The 18760-nt window shown below is 43.8% G+C and overlaps 1 protein-coding gene across 3 annotated transcripts in view; it reads right to left on the reverse strand.

The window, feature by feature from the left end:
* GK5 (glycerol kinase 5 (putative)) overlaps positions 1-18760 on the reverse strand; it is a 164966-nt gene that overhangs the window by 113295 nt on the left and 32911 nt on the right. For all 3 annotated transcript variants that reach the window (XM_014542151.1, XM_014542152.1, XM_014542150.1), the window contains exons 2-3: positions 14397-14490; positions 10374-10449 (exon numbers count right to left, since the gene is read on the reverse strand). In XM_014542151.1, the coding sequence (XP_014397637.1) occupies positions 10374-10449; positions 14397-14490 (170 nt within the window). The remainder of the gene's footprint in view (positions 1-10373; positions 10450-14396; positions 14491-18760) is intronic.

Below are 18760 nucleotides of genomic sequence, written 5' to 3' on the forward strand. Positions count from 1 at the left end.
AGTCTCAGCGGCCCCTCGCCTATCCAGGACACCGGGACTTTGCGTCCCCCAGTGCCGGCGAGCAGCCACGCGCCAGAGCCTCCCTCGCTTTCTGATGGCTGCAAGGCCATGCCCTCTCTCCCCGTGGGGCCTGGGGTCTCCGAGACCCACCCGAACCAGTTCAATGGATTTGAGAGTTTGTAAAGCACAGTCATTCCCTCTTGTGCCTCAGGCACAGCCCGGTTGGGGATGTAAATTGAGTAGGGCGGAGTCTCAGGGAGTCGCCAGCACGGAGGAAATAGGATGGCGGAGTCTCCACGCCCCTCGCCTCCCCAGGACACCAGGACTTCACGTCCCTCAGTGCTGGCGAGCAGCAGCGCGTCAGAGCTTCCCTTGCTTTCCGACTGCTGCAAGGCCGAGGCCACCTCTCCCCGTGGGATCTGGGGCCTCAGAGACCCGCCCCGAGCAAGCCCAGAGGATTCGAGGGTTCCTAACCGCTTCCGATTGAAAAAATACCGCGAATCCATTTGCAGCCCGCCTGGCGTGTGACTGCGTACCTCTGTTTTTGGCGCTTCCGTAGCTCCCTCTCAGTCTCACTGCGCTTCTTTCTTTTCTTCCAGTTGTAGATCTCCCACTGGGCCAACTTCCCCATGGTTCTGAGTGGTGGTTTTTTGCCTCATAGTTGGTAGTTTCAGTGATGCTTTGAGAGAGCAGCACGCACAGGTCCACTCCCTACACCGCCATCTTGGTTCTCCTGCCCACTTTTTTATTGGGTTGTTTGTTTGGTGTTGAGTTTTACGAGTTCTTTATATATTTTGGATATTAAACCTTTGTTGGAGCTACTATTTGCAAATATCTCCCATGGTTGGCTGTCTCTTTTTTTTGTTGTCAGTTTCTTTTGCTGTGCAGAAGCTTTTTAATTCAATATAGTCCCATTCATTTATTTTTGCCTTTACCTCCCTTGCCTTTGGGGTCAAGCCCATAAAATGTTCTCTAATTCCTCAAAATATTAAGAAAAGAGCTACCATATGACCCAGCAACCCCACTCCTGGGTATATACCTGAAAAACTCAAAATCATGTATTCACAAAGATATATGCACCCCTATGTTCATTGCAGCATTATTCACGGTAGCCAAGACATGGAAACAACCAAAGTGTCCCATGATAGAGGACTGGATAAAGAAGATGTACTATTCAGCCATAAGAAAGGATGAAATGGCGCTATTTGCAACAACATGGATGGACCTTGACAACATTATGTGAAATGAAATAAGTCAGACAGAAAAAAGCTAAGAACCATATGATTTCACTCATGTGGGATATAAAACTGAAACTTATGAACACAAACAGCAGAGTGGTGGCTGCCAGAAGGAAGGGGGTGGGGGAAGATGGGGGTCGTAATATGCGGAGACAGAAGATTTGGCTTTGGGTAGTGAGCACATGGTGCAATATACAGATCTTATACATAGAAATCCACACATGAAACCTATATGTTCATGTTGACCAATGTCACCACAATCAACTTAATAAATAAAACTTTTAAAAAAGAAATAATTGCTAAATCCATGGTCATAAAGACTTTCCTCTATGTTTTCTTCTAAGAGTTTAATAGTTTTATCTTTTACGGTTAGTCTTTGATCCATTATTTGAAATAATTTTTACATATGGTATAAAGTAAGAGTCCAATTTCATTTCTTTGCATGTGGATATTCTGTTTTCTCAGCATCGTCTGTTCTTTCCCCATGGCCTGGTCTTGGCAAATTTACCAAAAATCAATTGCTAGACTATGACAGCAATGCATGAGTGAAACATTGTGATAATCTCACACACACTGATTTTTCCTTTTGTTAGTGTTTAACATAAAAATGCACCTTGCTGTAATAACTTGTGAGGCTAAATACAGAGAGGTGCTGTTTACAGGAAAGACAGTAATTAAGGGTGCTGAAAGTGGTTATAAGAAGTCATGGATTCTAAGTAGTATAATTTTAAATTATACTATTTATGTGTAATTTAATACCTTAATGTATCATTTTAGTTTTTAATAGGTCAATCTGTCCAACGTTCCTGAGTCATGACCAGTTCTTTAAGTCAGCCAGTGCTCCAGAACCTGCCTTCCCACCCCAACCGTCCTGATTTTTCCCTGTTGAGAGCTGGAGCTTTTAGTTTGTGACCTTTCCAAACTATTTTTGCGAAGTGTATATTCCTTGTTGTGTGGTCAATGAAGTGTCTGAAACTTCTGTTCTGTTATCTCTGTGATCAGCTAGTGACCTGAGAACTATTTTCTTAAATGTCTGGCTCCAAATGTGCCCATAAAGGTAATGGGCCTTTAAATCGTCCAACAGATGCTGCCTAAGGAAGTCGCTGCAGCTGAGAGAGCTGAGAGTGCCGTAGTTGGAGCAGGCATCAGAACCAGTCTTGTAGGGCACTGCCAATCCATCCAACTATATCAGCGGACATTTCTATAGGACAAGGTCCCCATGTCTGCCCTGGCACCAGCCACTTGCTCCAGGGATGTGGGCTGCTTTCCCCACACTCGCAACAGGGCTGAGGAATGGAGGACACACCCTCTCATACCTAAGAACAGCTGCCTCTACTTTCATCCAGCACTCCCCCAGTTGTTAAAAGAGTCAATCAGGTTCCAGAGTTCTGAGATAGTTTATTCCAATCTCTCTTTCCAACTTCATACTTCACTATTTTGCATGATGCCCCTTGTTAACAACCTTTTCAACTCCTAACCTGGGATCTTTTCTCTCCACTTTTAGTACCAGAACCATTGAGAGGGGTTGGAGAAAAGTCATACATCCTTGTAAATTGGTACCATATTTCACACTTATGGAATACAACCTTGTCTATGCTCTCAACATCACTTAAAATGATAAAAGTTCGTTTCTTGTCCTACATTACTTTCTTCTCCGTTCCCCACAAATGGCATCTCCAAATTTTCATTTCTCAAGCCCTAGAAATATCAAGGAAATCAGAACACTGAAATTACCTTCCTCAACTTCCCACTCCTCCATCAGCTATACCTGCAGCCATCATGCATTTTCCTTGGTTCAGAGGGAAATCTTTCCTCTCAAGCTGAAGGCTGGTGTCTCCACCTGTGCTCTCTCTCCATGCCTTCCTGTCTCTTCCATCACTTCATTAAATCAAATATTCCTTCAACTTTCTTCTCTAAACATACCTAACCTCATCTTTGAAGCAGAACCAAAAACATCTCTCCTGACCCCAGATGTCCCCACCTAGCTGAGCCCCTCAATGTTTCCTCATCTCCCCCGCCCCCCTCCGTACCTCAACCAAGTACAATCCAGTAAGGTCACCAGAGCTCTCAGGTTTACAGGACCCTTTCAGTGTGATGTGGCCTTTCTGCAATAGTGCTCCACCATCCCTCCCCTAAGCTTCTGTGACAGCACTGTGCTGCGTCTCCTCATACCTCTAAGTGCCTTACTGGTTTCCTTTGCAGACTTTTCTTCCTTTGACTGCCAGTTAAAAGCTGGTGTTTGCTGAGGGTTGCATCCCTGGTCTCCTTCTCTTTTTAACAAGCTGCTCTCCCTGAAAAATCACGAATGCAGTCATCACAGAAGCACTCACCAATCCGTACCTGCAGGGCAGCCTCTCACTTCAGTTCTGTTCCCTCACAAATAGCTGCCCTCCTCCTGTCTCATGAGACTGCCCCACATCATCTCAAATGCAGCATGTCTGCCCTAAACCTGCTACTGCTTTCTCTAGCGTGCCACACCTGAGTTCATGGTTCCCTTTGGCTGCTTCAGCCAAAAACTTGGGGCGAAAGGTTCTTAATATCCCTGGAGCTTATATTCTGATGGGGATAGAAACAAATGAGTAAATAAACATATTATTTCATATAAGATTATGCTAAAGGAACAGAATAACTGGGGGTGTGGTATCTTTTCAGATATGACATCAGATACCTGAATAAGCAACAGCCTTCAAAGAGATTTCCCTGTTGTAGTCTCATTCTCCCCAAATCCACTGTCCACCATGCTTCAAGAATATTTTTTCTAAAATGTCAATTTGGTCATATTACTCTCCTGCTTAGCATCTATACTAATAAAAGAGAAACATGGTAATTGGCGTACGACCGCTACCCTTTTCATTGGCTAATCAGTGAGTATATGCAAATTAACTGTCAGCCAAGATGGCGGCCGGCAGCCAGGCACTGAAGCGAGCATAAGGCTTGCTTGCTGCAGACTCCAACGTTCCCCGCCTCACTTGCCAGCCTCTCAGTTGCAACTCTAAGCAACTATATACTATGTTGCAAATAAGAAGGTAAACAAAACCCCAGAAAACAGCCGGACTGAAACCCAGCCGGACCGAAACATTGTATCCATGTTTTCAGCAGCGAGGCCTCAGAGCTAAAGCTGGCCCAAAACCCCAATCCCCTGATTGCCCTGCGGCTCTGTGTTTGACAGGGTGCAGCACACCAACCCCCTGATCGGCCCTGCTCTGTGTGTGACATGGTAGAGCCATAACCTCTCCATCGGCCCTGCCCCGAGTGTGACAGTGGTGGCGCCCCAACCCCCTGATCGGCCCTGCTCTGTGGGTGATAGAGGGTGGCGCCCCAACCCCCCTCCACGGGCCTTGCTCTGTGTGTGACAGGGTAGAGCCATAACCTCTCCATCGGCCCTGCCCTGAGTGTGACAGTGGTGGCGCCCCAACCCCCTGATCGGCCCTGCTCTGTGCATGACAGGGGGCAGTGCCCAACCCCCTGATTGGCCCTGCTCTGTGGGTGATAGAGGGTGGCGCTCCAACCCCCCTCCACGGGCCTTGCTCTGTGTGTGACAGGGTAGAGCCATAACATCTCCATCGGCCCTGCCCCGAGTGTGACAGTGGTGGCGCCCCAACCCCCCTGATGGGCCCTGCTCTGTGCGTGACAGGGGGTGGCGCCGCAACCTCCCCATCGACCCTGCCTTGAGTGTGACAGGGGGCGGTGCCCCAACCCCCCAATCGGCCCTACCCTGAGCGTGACTGAGGGTGGCATTGCAACCTCCCGATCCGCCCTGCTCTGTGCATGACAGGGGGCAGTGCCCAACCCCCTGATTGGCCCTGCTCTGTGCGTGACAGGGGGCAGCGCCCAACCCCCTGATTGGCCCTGCTCTGTGCGTGACAGGGGGTGGCGCCGCAACCTCCCCATCGACCCTGCCTTGAGTGTGACAGGGGGCGGTGCCCCAACCCCCCAATCGGCCCTACCCTGAGCGTGACTGAGGGTGGCATTGCAACCTCCCGATCCGCCCTGCTCTGTGCATGACGGGGCGGCGCCCCAACTCCCCAATCGGCCCTGCTCTGAGCCTGACCAGGGGCTGCACTTAGGGATTGGGCCTGCCCTCTGCCACCCGGGAGCAGGCCTAAGCCAGCAGGTCGTTATCTCCCGAGGGGTCCCAGACTGCGAGAGGGCACAGGCCGGGCTGGGGGACCCCCCTCCCCCCGCCCCCCGAGTGCACAAATTTTTGTGCAGCGGGCCTTTAGTCTTTTTATAATTTCCCACTGCTTATAAGAGGCAAACTTCTTACTACAACCTGGGAACCTCCAGTTTCACCTCAATCACTCAGAGATTTGAGTGCCTACTATGTGCCAGGTACTGTCCTAGGTGTGAAGTACCCAGTGAGAACAGGGCAGACAAAATTCCCAATACTCATGGAACTTCTTACTTGTCAGAGAGATGTAATAAATATATATGCAAAGAAGCAAACAAAAATTTTACATAGTACGTGATATGAAAACAATAAAATAACGAAGTGATGGGAAAGTAAAATGGTCATGGAAGGTCTCTTAGAAGAAGTGATCTTGGAGGTAGGGTCTGAATGATGAGAAAGACATAAGTCTCAGGTAAGAGAGATCCAGGCAGAGGGAACAACAGGTGCAAAGCCACTCCTCCCAAATGTAACAGCCAGGGTGGAGTGGTCCAGAAACAGAGAGCAAGCCCATGTGGCTGGAGCCTAGGACAAGAGGAGGGTGGTCAGAGGTAGAGTCAGAGTAGGAAAGGAGGCCAATGCTGGGGCGTGGCACCATCCCTATTTCAACCCTAATTTCCAAAGTACTTTTGATGCTTCAGACATAACAGTCTCTTATTCCTCATGCCCTTGCCAGTAATTTGCCCTTCCCACTTAGGACACTCCTATTTTTCCTTCAAGACTTGGTTCCAGCCATGGCCGGTGCTCCGTGGTTAGAGCATCAGCCCATGGACTGAAGGGTCACAGGCTCTATTTACAGTCAAGGACAGGTTTCATCTCTGGCATGTGCAGGAGGCAACCAATCTATGTGTCTCTCTCACATCGATGTCTCTCTCTCTCTTCCTCCCTCCCTCCTTTCTACTCTCTCTCTAAAAAAAATAAAGAAAAAATCAATGGAAAAAAATATCCTCAGGTGAGGCTTAACAAAGAAACAAAAACAAAAAACACTTGGCTTAAGTGCCTCTGGGAAACCTTCCCTAACTCCCTCTTCTCCACTATTCAATCTCCCCCTCCAGCTCTTTCATTGCCAGGTATAATGCAGTCTACAGGGCAGACATCTATCAGGCTGTACCCCAACTATCTATGTAATGTACACATCTGTATCTACCACTAGACTGTGAGCCTCCTGAGGGCACAGTCTTTTCACTTTCAGATTCTCACCACCTGATCCAGATACCAAAGAAGTATTTGATAAATGAAAAAATGTTCTCTACCAATAATAACTATCAGATTGTGTTTGACAGATATTAAATCTATTGATATATGATTCTTTGGATCCATTCTACAATAGCAGCTATTTATACACTTGAATCTTATTATTAATCACTGATTCAGCAAAAATTTATATAGCAATATGTGCCAGGAACTGGGACACAGCTGTGAACAGAGAGACATCTCATCTTTGCCCCTGTGAATATATTTTCTACCAGGGAAGTCAAACAAATAATTATACAATGGCCTACTTAAAACAGGAATAAGTCCTTTAAAGGAGAAACACGGGTGCCATGTGTATATTTAACAGGAAGATAGATTCTGCCTACTCAGGGGTCAGGAAAAGCTTCTTTGAGAAGTGAAAATGGTACTGTGCTCTGAAGGATGAGTCAGAAAAAACAAGGAGGGTGAACACTCCCAACAAAATGCATTATATGTTCCAAGTTTCCAAGGCAGCATGAAGCATCATATGTTTACAGCTAGTGCAGCAGGGAGAAGATACAAGATGAAAGTAGCATATTAATTCATAACACAGTAGAAGACTATGTGGAATCCTAAGCTCAAGTAGTAGCATATATTCTGATATTCATTGAGTAGTAATTTAGGTTTATCTCTGCCAATAGTAAATGGAGAAATTAAGGAGAAACATGAATGGCAATATTATAAATGAATTGCCCTAAACCTCTTAACACATTATAGCATTCTGTGGCTCTTAATGTATTGTGTGTCATAAGTAATTAGTAAGAGCCATTAACATAAGTACTACAAAATTTATGGACTTGTATTATGAAACTATAACTGCCTTGAGGGCTGGCATTCTTATTCATCTTTACATTCAGTTCAGCAACCAGCACAGTGCCATCCTCCCTCTCAGTGCCCGGTGCTGAGTGAACCCTGGCTCCTGGGACTCTCAGCTTATGTTACTAATTGGTATACACCCTGATCTGAGGTTAGCTGGCAGAAGCCTCCCTGAGAGGCAGAGGACTGAAGAAACAAAACAGCTTAAGAATTTTTTTTAGAACAAAAGAAATTTAAAGCAACCAAAATGGAGGAGATATTATTTAGAGTAATTTTAGAATACAGGTAAGTGGGGGTAGTGGAAAGAGGACATGCTTAAATGTATTGAAAAAAATTTAACCTAAAGAATTTGAAAAAAACACACACAAAAACAAAAAACTCAAGAACTGAAGAAAAGTGAATAAATAACAAGTTTCCTGGCATCACAAGGTGGTAGGATGGAAAGGGCACAAAGAGAAAAACAAAAAGAAAGTTCAAAGTTTAGACTTCTTGACAGCATCTATAAGGAAAATACTGTTTCTGTGGCCACAGACACAGAACATACTGTGGACACAGGAGAAGACAGTGAGTTGGGAAGAAAAGGTGCTGGCTGGGACTGGGATGAACAATATATTAGATTCAGTCTGCCTCTTTTTCTCTCAAAAAATGAGAAGTGTCATGTCAGGGAGCCTGTAGAACCTGCCAGCATTACAGGCACAATGGCTCCCCGGGGCCCAGGGAGCAGAAAAGGTTCCATTATCTATAATAATAAAAACTTAATATGCTAATTAGACCAGACAGCCAGACGTCCTTCCAGACGACCTTCCAGATGAAGCCACAGCTGCGAGGGCCAAGGCAAGCTGCCACGGTTGCAAGGGCTGAGCCCTTTGCACGAATTTCATGCATCAGGCCTCTAGTTTCAAGATAAAAGAAGCACAAGGCCTTCTGTGCCCATTTTTGTTTGTTTTTGTTTTTTTTAATATTCAGTATTTCAGTTCGTACAAGCAAAGTTTCCAAAACTCTTGAAAGACTACAAACATCTCAAAGAAGGACAGCCAAGAAGAAACTCCCAATTAATTGTTTTAGGAAGAAATCTTACCCTTCTCCAGCAGCCACACCAGTAAGAAAAGTGAACTATCTTGGAATCTGGCTCTTCAATTTCTCCCAAAACTGAGATGATCCTACTGCCACAGGAAAACTTGGCTTCCTAATACTTTAAGCTTCATGTCATGAATGACCCGATAATCATGTTCTGATGAAAGCAATCTCTGTGGCTAATGACCTAATTTCCAAATCCAACCACTCATTATACTTCCAAACAGTTTTTTTTCCCTATGAACACTATCCTGCCTCTATTTCCATATCATCCACTTCCCAAAGTGACTCATTGTCCAAATCCAGTCTTCTTCTCTTCTATCCATTATGTATAATCCCACCAGAGAACTCACCTACTTCTCTAGACTTCACCTACGTCAACAGTTCTCAAGTAGGAATGATTCTGCCCCCCACCCAGGGGACATTTGGCAGTATCTGGAGACATTTTTGGTTGTAGAAACTGCAGGAGGAGGCTATTGGTATCTAGTAAATAGAGGCAGGGATGCTGCTAAACATCCTTCAATGCACAGGACAGTCCTACAACAAGGAATGATCAGGCCTAAAATGTCAATATTGCCACTATTTACTAGTAGAAATTCTGATCTACACAGTACACTGACGACTTTACTTCATTATTACTCATCTGAAAAATATATTACCTATTTAAGACTTGATGTGCCCAAGTCACTGGGTGGGGAGTTGGGGGGCGGGGGGAAAATTTCAGGGGGACTACAGATATAGGGTCAACCTGAGAAGCATTATGCTGTGAAAGAACGAGCACCTATCTGGAGGAGATGAGACATGCATCAGTCTAAACCAGGGCAATGTTCTAACCACCTCTGGGATATCTCTACATGCACATGTTCCCAAGCCAAACACTGTATCATGTTCCCTTCTACCCACCTTCATCACCAACTCATTCTTTGTCTTATATTCTCTACAAGCTCTATCATATCCTTCCAAACATCAAGCCAGAAATCCTGTTAAATTTGAACTTCTTCCTCTTGCCTAATAGTGACTGCAAGGCCAAGTCCTTATGAATTCACCCTCATTATATTTCTTAGACCTCCCCCATGCCCCATACCCACCAGCAATCTCCCTCACTGCCCCAAGCTCAAGATGCCCTTTGCAGCCTAGTGCTTTGTAACAAAGAAGCATTTACAGTGTTTCTGTTATTATTTTCAAAGTAAGAAACACATGTTGAAGGCAAATAGGAGTAGTGGAAAGAGCATGTGTTTTGGGGTAAAAAGATAATTTGGAATCTTGTTTCTACTTACTAAGTGAGCTTGAACAAGTTACTTATTTCTCTAAGCCTCAATTTCTTTCTCTATAAAATTACCAAAATAACAGGTTTCTTTGCAAGGATAATGGAACCTGAATACTATCACAGGTATTCACTATATGGTAGCTATTAGGATATTATAACCATGTTTAATCTATATATACTTCTTATGCTGTATGTACTTAAATATGAAATTTGAAGTACAATGAAAATATAAACCATAGTCATAGTCATGTGTTTCTGAAGTCTGTCAGGTTCCCCTGAATCTTTTTGGGTATAAACTCATTTTTAAGGTCTTCAATCAAGGCTTATTTGAAAAACTAACTCACACCAAAGAAAGTAAATGGATAATTTTAATAACAGCAACAGTCTTTTTATTGTTATTCTTTTATATAAGTCAAGCCCAGGTGACATGCAGGAATATATTTTAATAAGGCAGAGAGTAGGCTTACTTTCATCCCTCTTAACAAAACAAAACTGTTCTTAATTCACAAACTTGAAACTCCCAAAACAGGTATTCACTGTGATATGAACCCAGCAACAGAAGGCTTATCACACTTACTTGTTCCACGTAATAAAAGTTGCTCTCTGTGTTGAAATGCCAAGTCCAACAATTTGATTCATCTCTATTCCTGCAGCTGAAAATAAAGATGGATAAATCACATGTTTAAAAGTCAATGAAATTTTTCTTTATAAATTGTAGTATGGAAAAGAAATTATTGAGTATAATCTTTAAGAAAAACATATAGGTTTAGCATTGTTTTTCTTTTTTTATTGTTTCAATATTATTTTGTACTGGTTACAGGTGTACAGCATAGTAGTTAGGCAATCATATACTTTACAAAGTGTTCCTCTGATATTTCCAGTACCTACCTGGCATTTAAATTTAAAAAAATTTTTTTTTAGAGAGAGAGGAAGGGAGAGAGAGAAACATCAATCTGCGAGAGAAACATTGATTGGCTGCCTCGCATATGCACCCCGACTAGGGATTGAACCTGCAACCAAGGTATGTGCCCTGACCAGGAATTGAACCCTGAACCTTTCAGTGTACGGGACAACACTCCAACCAACTGAGCCACCTGGCCAGGGCCCTACCTGGCATTCTAATAACACATTTGGCATTAATAAAGAGAGCATTACTAAGATGATTCCCTTAAGGGAAAATGGCCATATTCCAATAATAGCAAAATGACCTTCATCTTTAAATGTTTGAAAAAAACAAACACTATTAAAAGTCAGATTATATTTTCTTCTTGATAATACTAAAATATTGGATCTCAATTTAAGCAATGATCAATCATAATAGAAGTTGGTAGATGGCAATAAAGGAAAATCCCCAGTGAAACTCAAATCTTATTTTCCACATGAACAAAAACATAGTGGGGTTTTTTGGTCCAAATTTCTTAAAATATAGCAAGTTTTTTGTGAAGTTCTTTTAAAAAAGCATTTATCCCATTGAGCAAATTAAAGACAACTTCAATTTGAGCAGAGAAAGACAAAACATCCCCTACGCCTCCCAAAAATTCTTAACCTGAACCATGAGGAAGTAATCAGACAACCCCAAAATGCAGGACAATCTACTAAGCTGGTCTGTAATTTTGGAAACTTGTCAATGTCACAAAGAACATGCTCTAGATTAAATGAGACTAAATAGATTGACTGCTAAATGCAATGCCTCATCTTAGGTTAGATTCTGGATTGAAAACAAAAGTTGTTAATGACTGAGGTAATATGGGAATACTGGAATCTAATAAGCATTAGAAAATAATACTGTTGTGGACTCTGAGAAGGAAGACACCCAATAAGAAGGGCTCCTGATGGCTAACTGGACTCAAATTTTAAAAAACAGAACCTAGAAGCCATTTCTACACAGGGCCCTCTCATGCAAACTGCACTTTAGGGAGAAGCTTGCACTAAGCTGCCTGCCTGCACTGTGTTCCTGCCAGCTACCAGGCTCCTTATCAAGGAGTTCCTGGAATCCTACTTTAACCAATGAAACTGAGGCTTTCCCCATCCAATTGGAGCTGCACAGCTATATCCCCCATCAACATCTTCACTGACCAATCGACGAATCAGAGCAGTTCCATTCTGACCAATCAGGACAGTGCCTTTTGGACCAATCAAACTGTGAGGATTTGGGGTCCTTATTTGCATGAAGACAGACCAATCAGGGACCAGGGGCAGAGACATCTGTCTATATGTCAGCTCCCCTCTGGCTCTGGGAGCCCACTTTCTTCCCTTTCCACCAAGGACTAAGAGCTATGTTTCCATTGCTGAGCTGACATACTGAAGATGTCTCACTAGAGCAGAGCAGAACAGTGCAGAAGAAAGCAGACTAGCTCAGAGCAGAGCTGTCTAGCCAGAAAGGAGCCTGGTACCAGGGCCACCTGGCCCACGGATGCCTCACTCCTGTACTGTTTTCACAGCCCTGCTGTATCACAATTGAGCTGTTTTGCACTAAATAAAGTTTCCTTCCTCACAGTACCCCAAAATGGGAATTTCTGTTAAATTGGTGTGAATGTCCATCAGTTGTCACCATATTAATGTTAAATTTCCTGGCTGTGGTGATATAGGAGAATAGTACTTTTCTTTGGAAATAATGCTGAAATATTTAGGGATATTGTTATTATATCACAACCAACCCTCGAATGAATCAGCCAAAAAGTTTGTAGAGGATGATACAGTAAACACTGCAAAACATGTCTGAATCTCTATAAGTATTCAGTGTACTATTCGTGCAAAATTTTATAGGTTTTGAAATATTTCAAACCAAATAGGTGAAAAGTAATTCAGCCAGAAAAATAAAGTAAAAGACCTTTCAGGATTTACATTTACAAGACATGTTTCATATGTTCTTTAAAAGAGTGGCACTGAAAACATTCTTAAAGAGCTAAGATTTCAGACCATGGCAGCAGCCAGGAAAGCACTTTGAATGGAGAGGCCACACAGAAAAATCAAAAACATCCTAATACAGCCCTAACTGGTTTGGCTCAGTGGATAGAGCATCGGCCTGCGGACTGAAAGGTCCCAGGTTCGATTCCAGTCAAGTACATGTACCTTGGTTGTGGGCACATCCCCAGTAGGGGGTGTGCAGGAGGCAGCTGGTCGATGTTTCTCTCCCATCGATGTTTCTAACTCTCTATCCCTCTCCCTTCCTCTCTGTAAAAATCAATAAAATATAATTTTAAAAAAAAAACACATCCTAATATATAAAAAGCCAGGGGCAATCACAACCGAAACAACTGACAGATGACCGAACAGCAGGCTGCATGGGGCAACCAGGCCGGCAGGGGGATTAGTGAGGGACGACCAAACGACTGAACAGCAGGCTGCGTGGGACAGCCAGGCTGGCAGAGGGGGACAGCTGGGGACAACCAAGCTGGCAGGGGGGGGGCAGTAAGAGGCAACCAGGCTGGTAGGGGGGGCAGTTAGGGGCGACCAGGTCGGTAGGGGGGACAGTTGGGGGCTAATAGGCTGGAAGGGAGGGCAACCAGGCAGGGGGGAGGGGCAGTTGGGGGCGGCCAGGCCGGCAGGGGGGGGGCAGTAAGGGGCAATCAGGCCAGTGGGCAGAGGCAGTTATGGGTGATCAGGCTGGCAAGGGGGTGGCAGTTAGGGGCTACCAGGCTGGCAGGCAGAGGCGGTTAGAGGTGATCAGGCAGCGGTCCCGGATTGTGAGAGGGATGTCCCAGATTGGAGAGGGTGCAGGCTGGGCTGAGGGGACCCCCCACTCTCATGTACAAATTTCATGCACCGGGCCTCTAGTATTTTATAATAAAGGTTACTCAGTGTAACTCCTGACAGCAGGAACTGTGTGTTATAATTTTGTTTATAACCCTCTGGCATTTTGTACACAATAGGAAAACAAATAGGCACCAGCTGCAACCTGGAATAAAGACAGAATGTGAGCCTTTAAACTATGGCTGAGAAAACTCAAACCAGAGGGCAGAGTTGCTGTTTCCATTCCTTGAGAAAGCAGTTTACTATGAACTGCAATGTCTCCTAAAAAATACTGGGAAACTGCTGTGAAAGAAAAACAGAAAAAAAATGGAGTTGAAATTGTCAAGAGAGCAATCTAAAATGGAGCCAGAAGGCTTCCAGGAAGCTAAGCTAGCTCACACTCACCACGTGAAATTGAACTTTTGAACTGGGCTAACCCAAATGGCTACATCCTGGCTCTACATCACTGAACTCGCTGTTAAAAAATAAACTTTTCACCTAGCAATAGACATATGCAATTAGTCATGTACAGCATAGTGTAAGTCTGCTTGCCAGCACCAGTCACAGTTCTTTCAAAGCAGCTCATGTAACTCTTTGGAAGCCACCTTGTTCTGTCTTCACAAACTCTTTCCCTTTCTTTCATGTTCGGAATATAGTTGGTTTCTAACCAAATGTATGTTTCCAACCCCAGAAGTAACACTTTTGTTTGCCTTGACATTTTTGGTCAAAACAGATTGACATTGTGACCCCAATAAAATGCTATATGTGTATAACCTAGGAAGCCCACAAAATTCTACAGACTCTCGAGGAAAATTCTTATTACAAACAAAATATACTTTACTATTTTTATTTTCATAAATCCAATTACCTTTGACAGATTCCTTTATTACAGCAACAAACTGAAGCCAGAGAACATCAGGATCAATTTCAACCCAGCCAATTTGAGGACAAAGACTTACTACCTATGGAAAATACAAGATTTAGTATAAACAACATAAGATCAAGTCAGTAGTATCTGGGTCTTAAGATTACTTGTTAAAATCACTAATATTTTTATTGATTATCTAATTTATTTTTAAAGTGGAAAAAATATTTACTAGTATACGAAATAAGAAAGGATGATACACCAAAATAACAGTTTTCTTCAGTTTATGAGTTTACAGAAGATGTTATCTTTATTTTCTAAGATTTCTACAATAAAGCCGTGTTATTGCAATAAAAAAAGAGGCAGACACTTAAAAAACAAAAATTAACAGATAACATACCAAGTTCTGGTTCAGACTATGTTGGAGCAAACATACTCCACTTTGTCCCTCTCATTGAACGCAGATATAAAAGCTGGGCAGAATGTATGGAGAAGCTATATGGGAACTCAAGAAAGTATATTGGGGCAGGTGGAGAGGGTTAGAAGATAGGAATTCAAGTACCACTGGACTGGTGGTAAGTTTCCTATTTTTCTTCTAGTATTCCCTGACCTGGACTCAAGGCAGCCTGAAAACCAGAAGTGGGAACCAGGATGCAGTAAATACCCTAAGAGAAGCACTTTTCTTTTGGCTAACAATCAGAGGGAATGGGGGAAAGCCCCCATATTTCTTTTCTTTCCCCCACCCCTTGCCTCTACACTTTTGTACCCAGGCTAACCCGGTGGCTGCCTCAGTAACCACAAACACCTAAAGTACTGAGGGGATAAAGCTTTCTCTCCAATCAAAGGAGCTGTGGGTCCAAAAGGGTAATGTGAGCCCCCATGGCTTTTTTCTCTCTCTATGCTCCTGATGCCTACCCCCAGATATGGGAAATGCCTGGCAGAATAGTGTAATGGAAGCTTTCTAGGAAGATCTCAGAGAGAAAGGAGCTTGAGAAAGCTAGCTATTCCAGAAAGTTGTGTATAAATTCCTAGGCTCACCTCAAAGCTGCACATGTGAAAATGTAATCCTAAACAGCATAGCAAAGATGTTAAGATCAGAACTAGGGGGCAGACCACTTGACCACTGGGTGGCACATACACAGGGCATATCCAAACAGTACTTCCAAGTGTGAGAACAGAACACTGAAACCAAAGTCCACAGAAGGCTGGTCAGAACTTTTAGTCTGAGCCCAACTGCATTAATTGCCTGCTACAAGAAAAATACAAACATTCATCATAGGATTTACACAAGATCCAGAGTATTAAACCATGATATTCAAAAGGTCCAGGATACAATCCAAAATTACAAGGTATATAAAAGAAGAGAAAAATCTCAACTCAGATAGGAAAAGATAATCAATAGATACCAATGCCAAGATGACACAGAAGATATCTGAAAAGGGTTTTAAAGCAGCTCCAAGAAGAACAAATTCTTTTGAAACAAGTGGAAAGACAGAAAGTCTCAGCAAAAAAATAGAAGACATAAAAAAAATTTTAGGAAGGGGAAGGAAGATGGTGACTGGCAGGAAGGTAGGGAGGGAGAGAGTGTGAGAGCGCAAGGGAGCGATAGAGGAGTGTGTGGACCTGTGTGGTGTGTGTGTGTGTGTATGAGCTAGGGACAGTTAGATTCTGCAGGTCTTCCAAGGGGCTGCCAAACTGGGCAGTCTTAGACGGCGGAGCCCCGCTCCCAGCGCGGACACTCCGGGGCGGCCAGCGCAGGCACAGAGATCACGCCATCTTGAGAAACAGAGCTGGTTGAGACTTGGATCCTGGCCTCAGCACCATCCAGTCTGGTCTCAGACACAAACCAGGACCCTGCAGCCACTGGGGACAGAGACCTGAGACCACAGCTGCAGACACACAGACACCAAAAATCCAGACATCCCGGTCGCAGATTTCTGTGAGTCACAGAGCCTATCCCCCTCCCTACAGGCTCACTGGCAGCGCCATAGTAACTGGTAGACCTGCCCCTTGCACAGGCCATAGCCCTGCTACAGGAATTTGAGCCTGGGAGCGTGCGGACACTGGGAATCTGTTCCCCCCAATGCAATCGGGTGACCAAACCCGAAGCCCACACAGGACAGAAGTGCCACCTGACTTCGATTCTGGGCAAGCAGCACATGGAAGTCTGTTTTCCGCAGTGCAGGAGTGGACCTCCTGCCGACACACTGCTACTGTGCAACCCAGTCCCCCAAGCTGACCTGGATCCCGATTCTCTGGGCGGGAGGCAGCACTGAGCACCAGTGACTTGACTCTGTTTCTTATCACGTAGGCCTGGGATCCCTGACTCACAGTGCATACACACTAAGAGCCAGTGACTCCAATTCTTGGTGCATGCACACACAGGGACCCTGATTCTCAGCGCAAGGCCGCACGAAGCAACAGAGACTCTGATACTCGATTCTTGGTGCAGGCACAGGGGAACTCTGACTCCTGGCTTGTGCTAGGGGACTCTGATTTTCTGCACATGCCAGCGAGGTCTCTGTTTCAGCGTGGTGCAGGCAGGGTCCCTGATTCTAGGTGCATGCACGAGGCCACACTGAGTGCTCGTAACGCTGACCCTGGGCAAGCCCGGTTCGCACCAACCCATGGATGCCACACGTCTTGGTGTCAGAGCTCTTCAGTGACACTCGGGTGGTGCAAAGCTGCCACTGCACACGGCCCAGTCCCATGCAACTCAACATTTGAACCCTCTGGTGATAGTCTGAATGGGGAGACGACACAATCCCCAGAAGAAAGAAAATGAGGAGTCACCAAGAAAGGAAATTAGTAAAATTGAAGCATGCAACATGACTGAAAATGAATTCAGAGTAATGGTCATACAATTCTTACACCAATGGATGAGAAAATCAACAACCTATGCAAGAATCAGGAAGAAATCAAAAGTGATATAGCTACAATAAAAAACACCATGGAAGATTTCAACAGTTACTAGAAGAAGCAGAGGACCGAATTAGTGAGTTAGAAGATAAGGTAGAGAAATAAGCTCAATCTGAAAAGCAACTGGAGAAAAAAATGAAAAAGCAGGAGGAGAGCCTAAGGGAGCTTTGGGACAACACAAAACGAAGTAACATACATATAATAGGGCTGCCAGAAGGACAAGAAGAGCAGCAAGGATTAGAAAATCTATTTGAAGAAATAATGACAGAAAACTTCCCGGATATGGGGAATAAAAAAGTTACACAAGTACAGAGAGTCCCAAGCAAGATGAATCCCAAAAGACTCACACCAAGACACATCATAATTACAATGGCAAATCTTAAAGACAAAGAGATAATGTTAATGGCTGCAAGAGAGAGACAGAGAGTTATCTACAAAGGATCCTGCATCAGATTATCAAGTGATTTCTCAACAGAAACACATCAAGCTAGAAGGGAATGGAAGGAGGTATACAAAGTGTTGCAAAGCAAAGGACTGAATCCAAGAATACTCTATCTAGCAAGACTATCAATCAAAATTGAAGGGGAAATCAGGAGCTTCGCAGACAAAAAAAGATAAGGGAGTTTATCACTACCAAGCCAGCAATGCAAGAAATGCTGTAAAAAGACGAAATAAAAAGGTAAGAAGGAACACAAAACAAAAATAAAAATGACTATAAACAAGTACCTTTCACTAATAACTTTAAACGTAAACAGACTAAATGCTCCAATCAAAAGACATCAAGTGGCTGAATGAATAAGAAAACATGACCCATATATATGCTGTCTACAAGAGACCCACCTCAGAACAAGGGACTCAGATTGAAAGTGAAGGGTTGGAAAAATATCTTTCAGGCAAATGGAAATGAAAAAAAAGCTGGGGTAGCAATACTTGTATCTGACAGAATAGACCTCAAAGTGAAGGCCATAACAAGAGATAAGGAAGGCCACTTCATGATACTAAAGGGATTGATAAAACAAGAGGATATAACCCTGATAAACATATATGCACCCAATGCAGGAGCACCCAAATACATTAAAAAAAAAAAAACTGGAGCCCTAGGCGGTTTGGCTCAGTGGATAGAGCATTGGCCTGCGAACTGAAAGGTCCCAGGTTTGATTCGAGTAAAGGGTACAGGCCCAGGTTGTGGGCTTGATCCCCAGTGGGGACTTACAGGAGGCAGCCAATTCATGATTCTCTCTCATCATGGATATTTCTATCTCACTCTTCCTTCCTCTCTGAAATCAATAAAAATATATTAAAAAAAATAAATTCCTGGAAGATATGAAGGGAGAGATCGACAACAATACACTCATAGTAGGGGACTTTAATACACCACTGACATACACCACTGGATAAATACTCTAGACAAAAAATCAGCAAAGAAACAGCAATCCTAAATGACTCAC

Source organism: Myotis brandtii, unplaced genomic scaffold (assembly GCF_000412655.1).
Source record: "Myotis brandtii unplaced genomic scaffold, ASM41265v1 scaffold291, whole genome shotgun sequence".
In the NCBI taxonomy this organism is placed as follows: domain Eukaryota; kingdom Metazoa; phylum Chordata; class Mammalia; order Chiroptera; family Vespertilionidae; genus Myotis; species Myotis brandtii.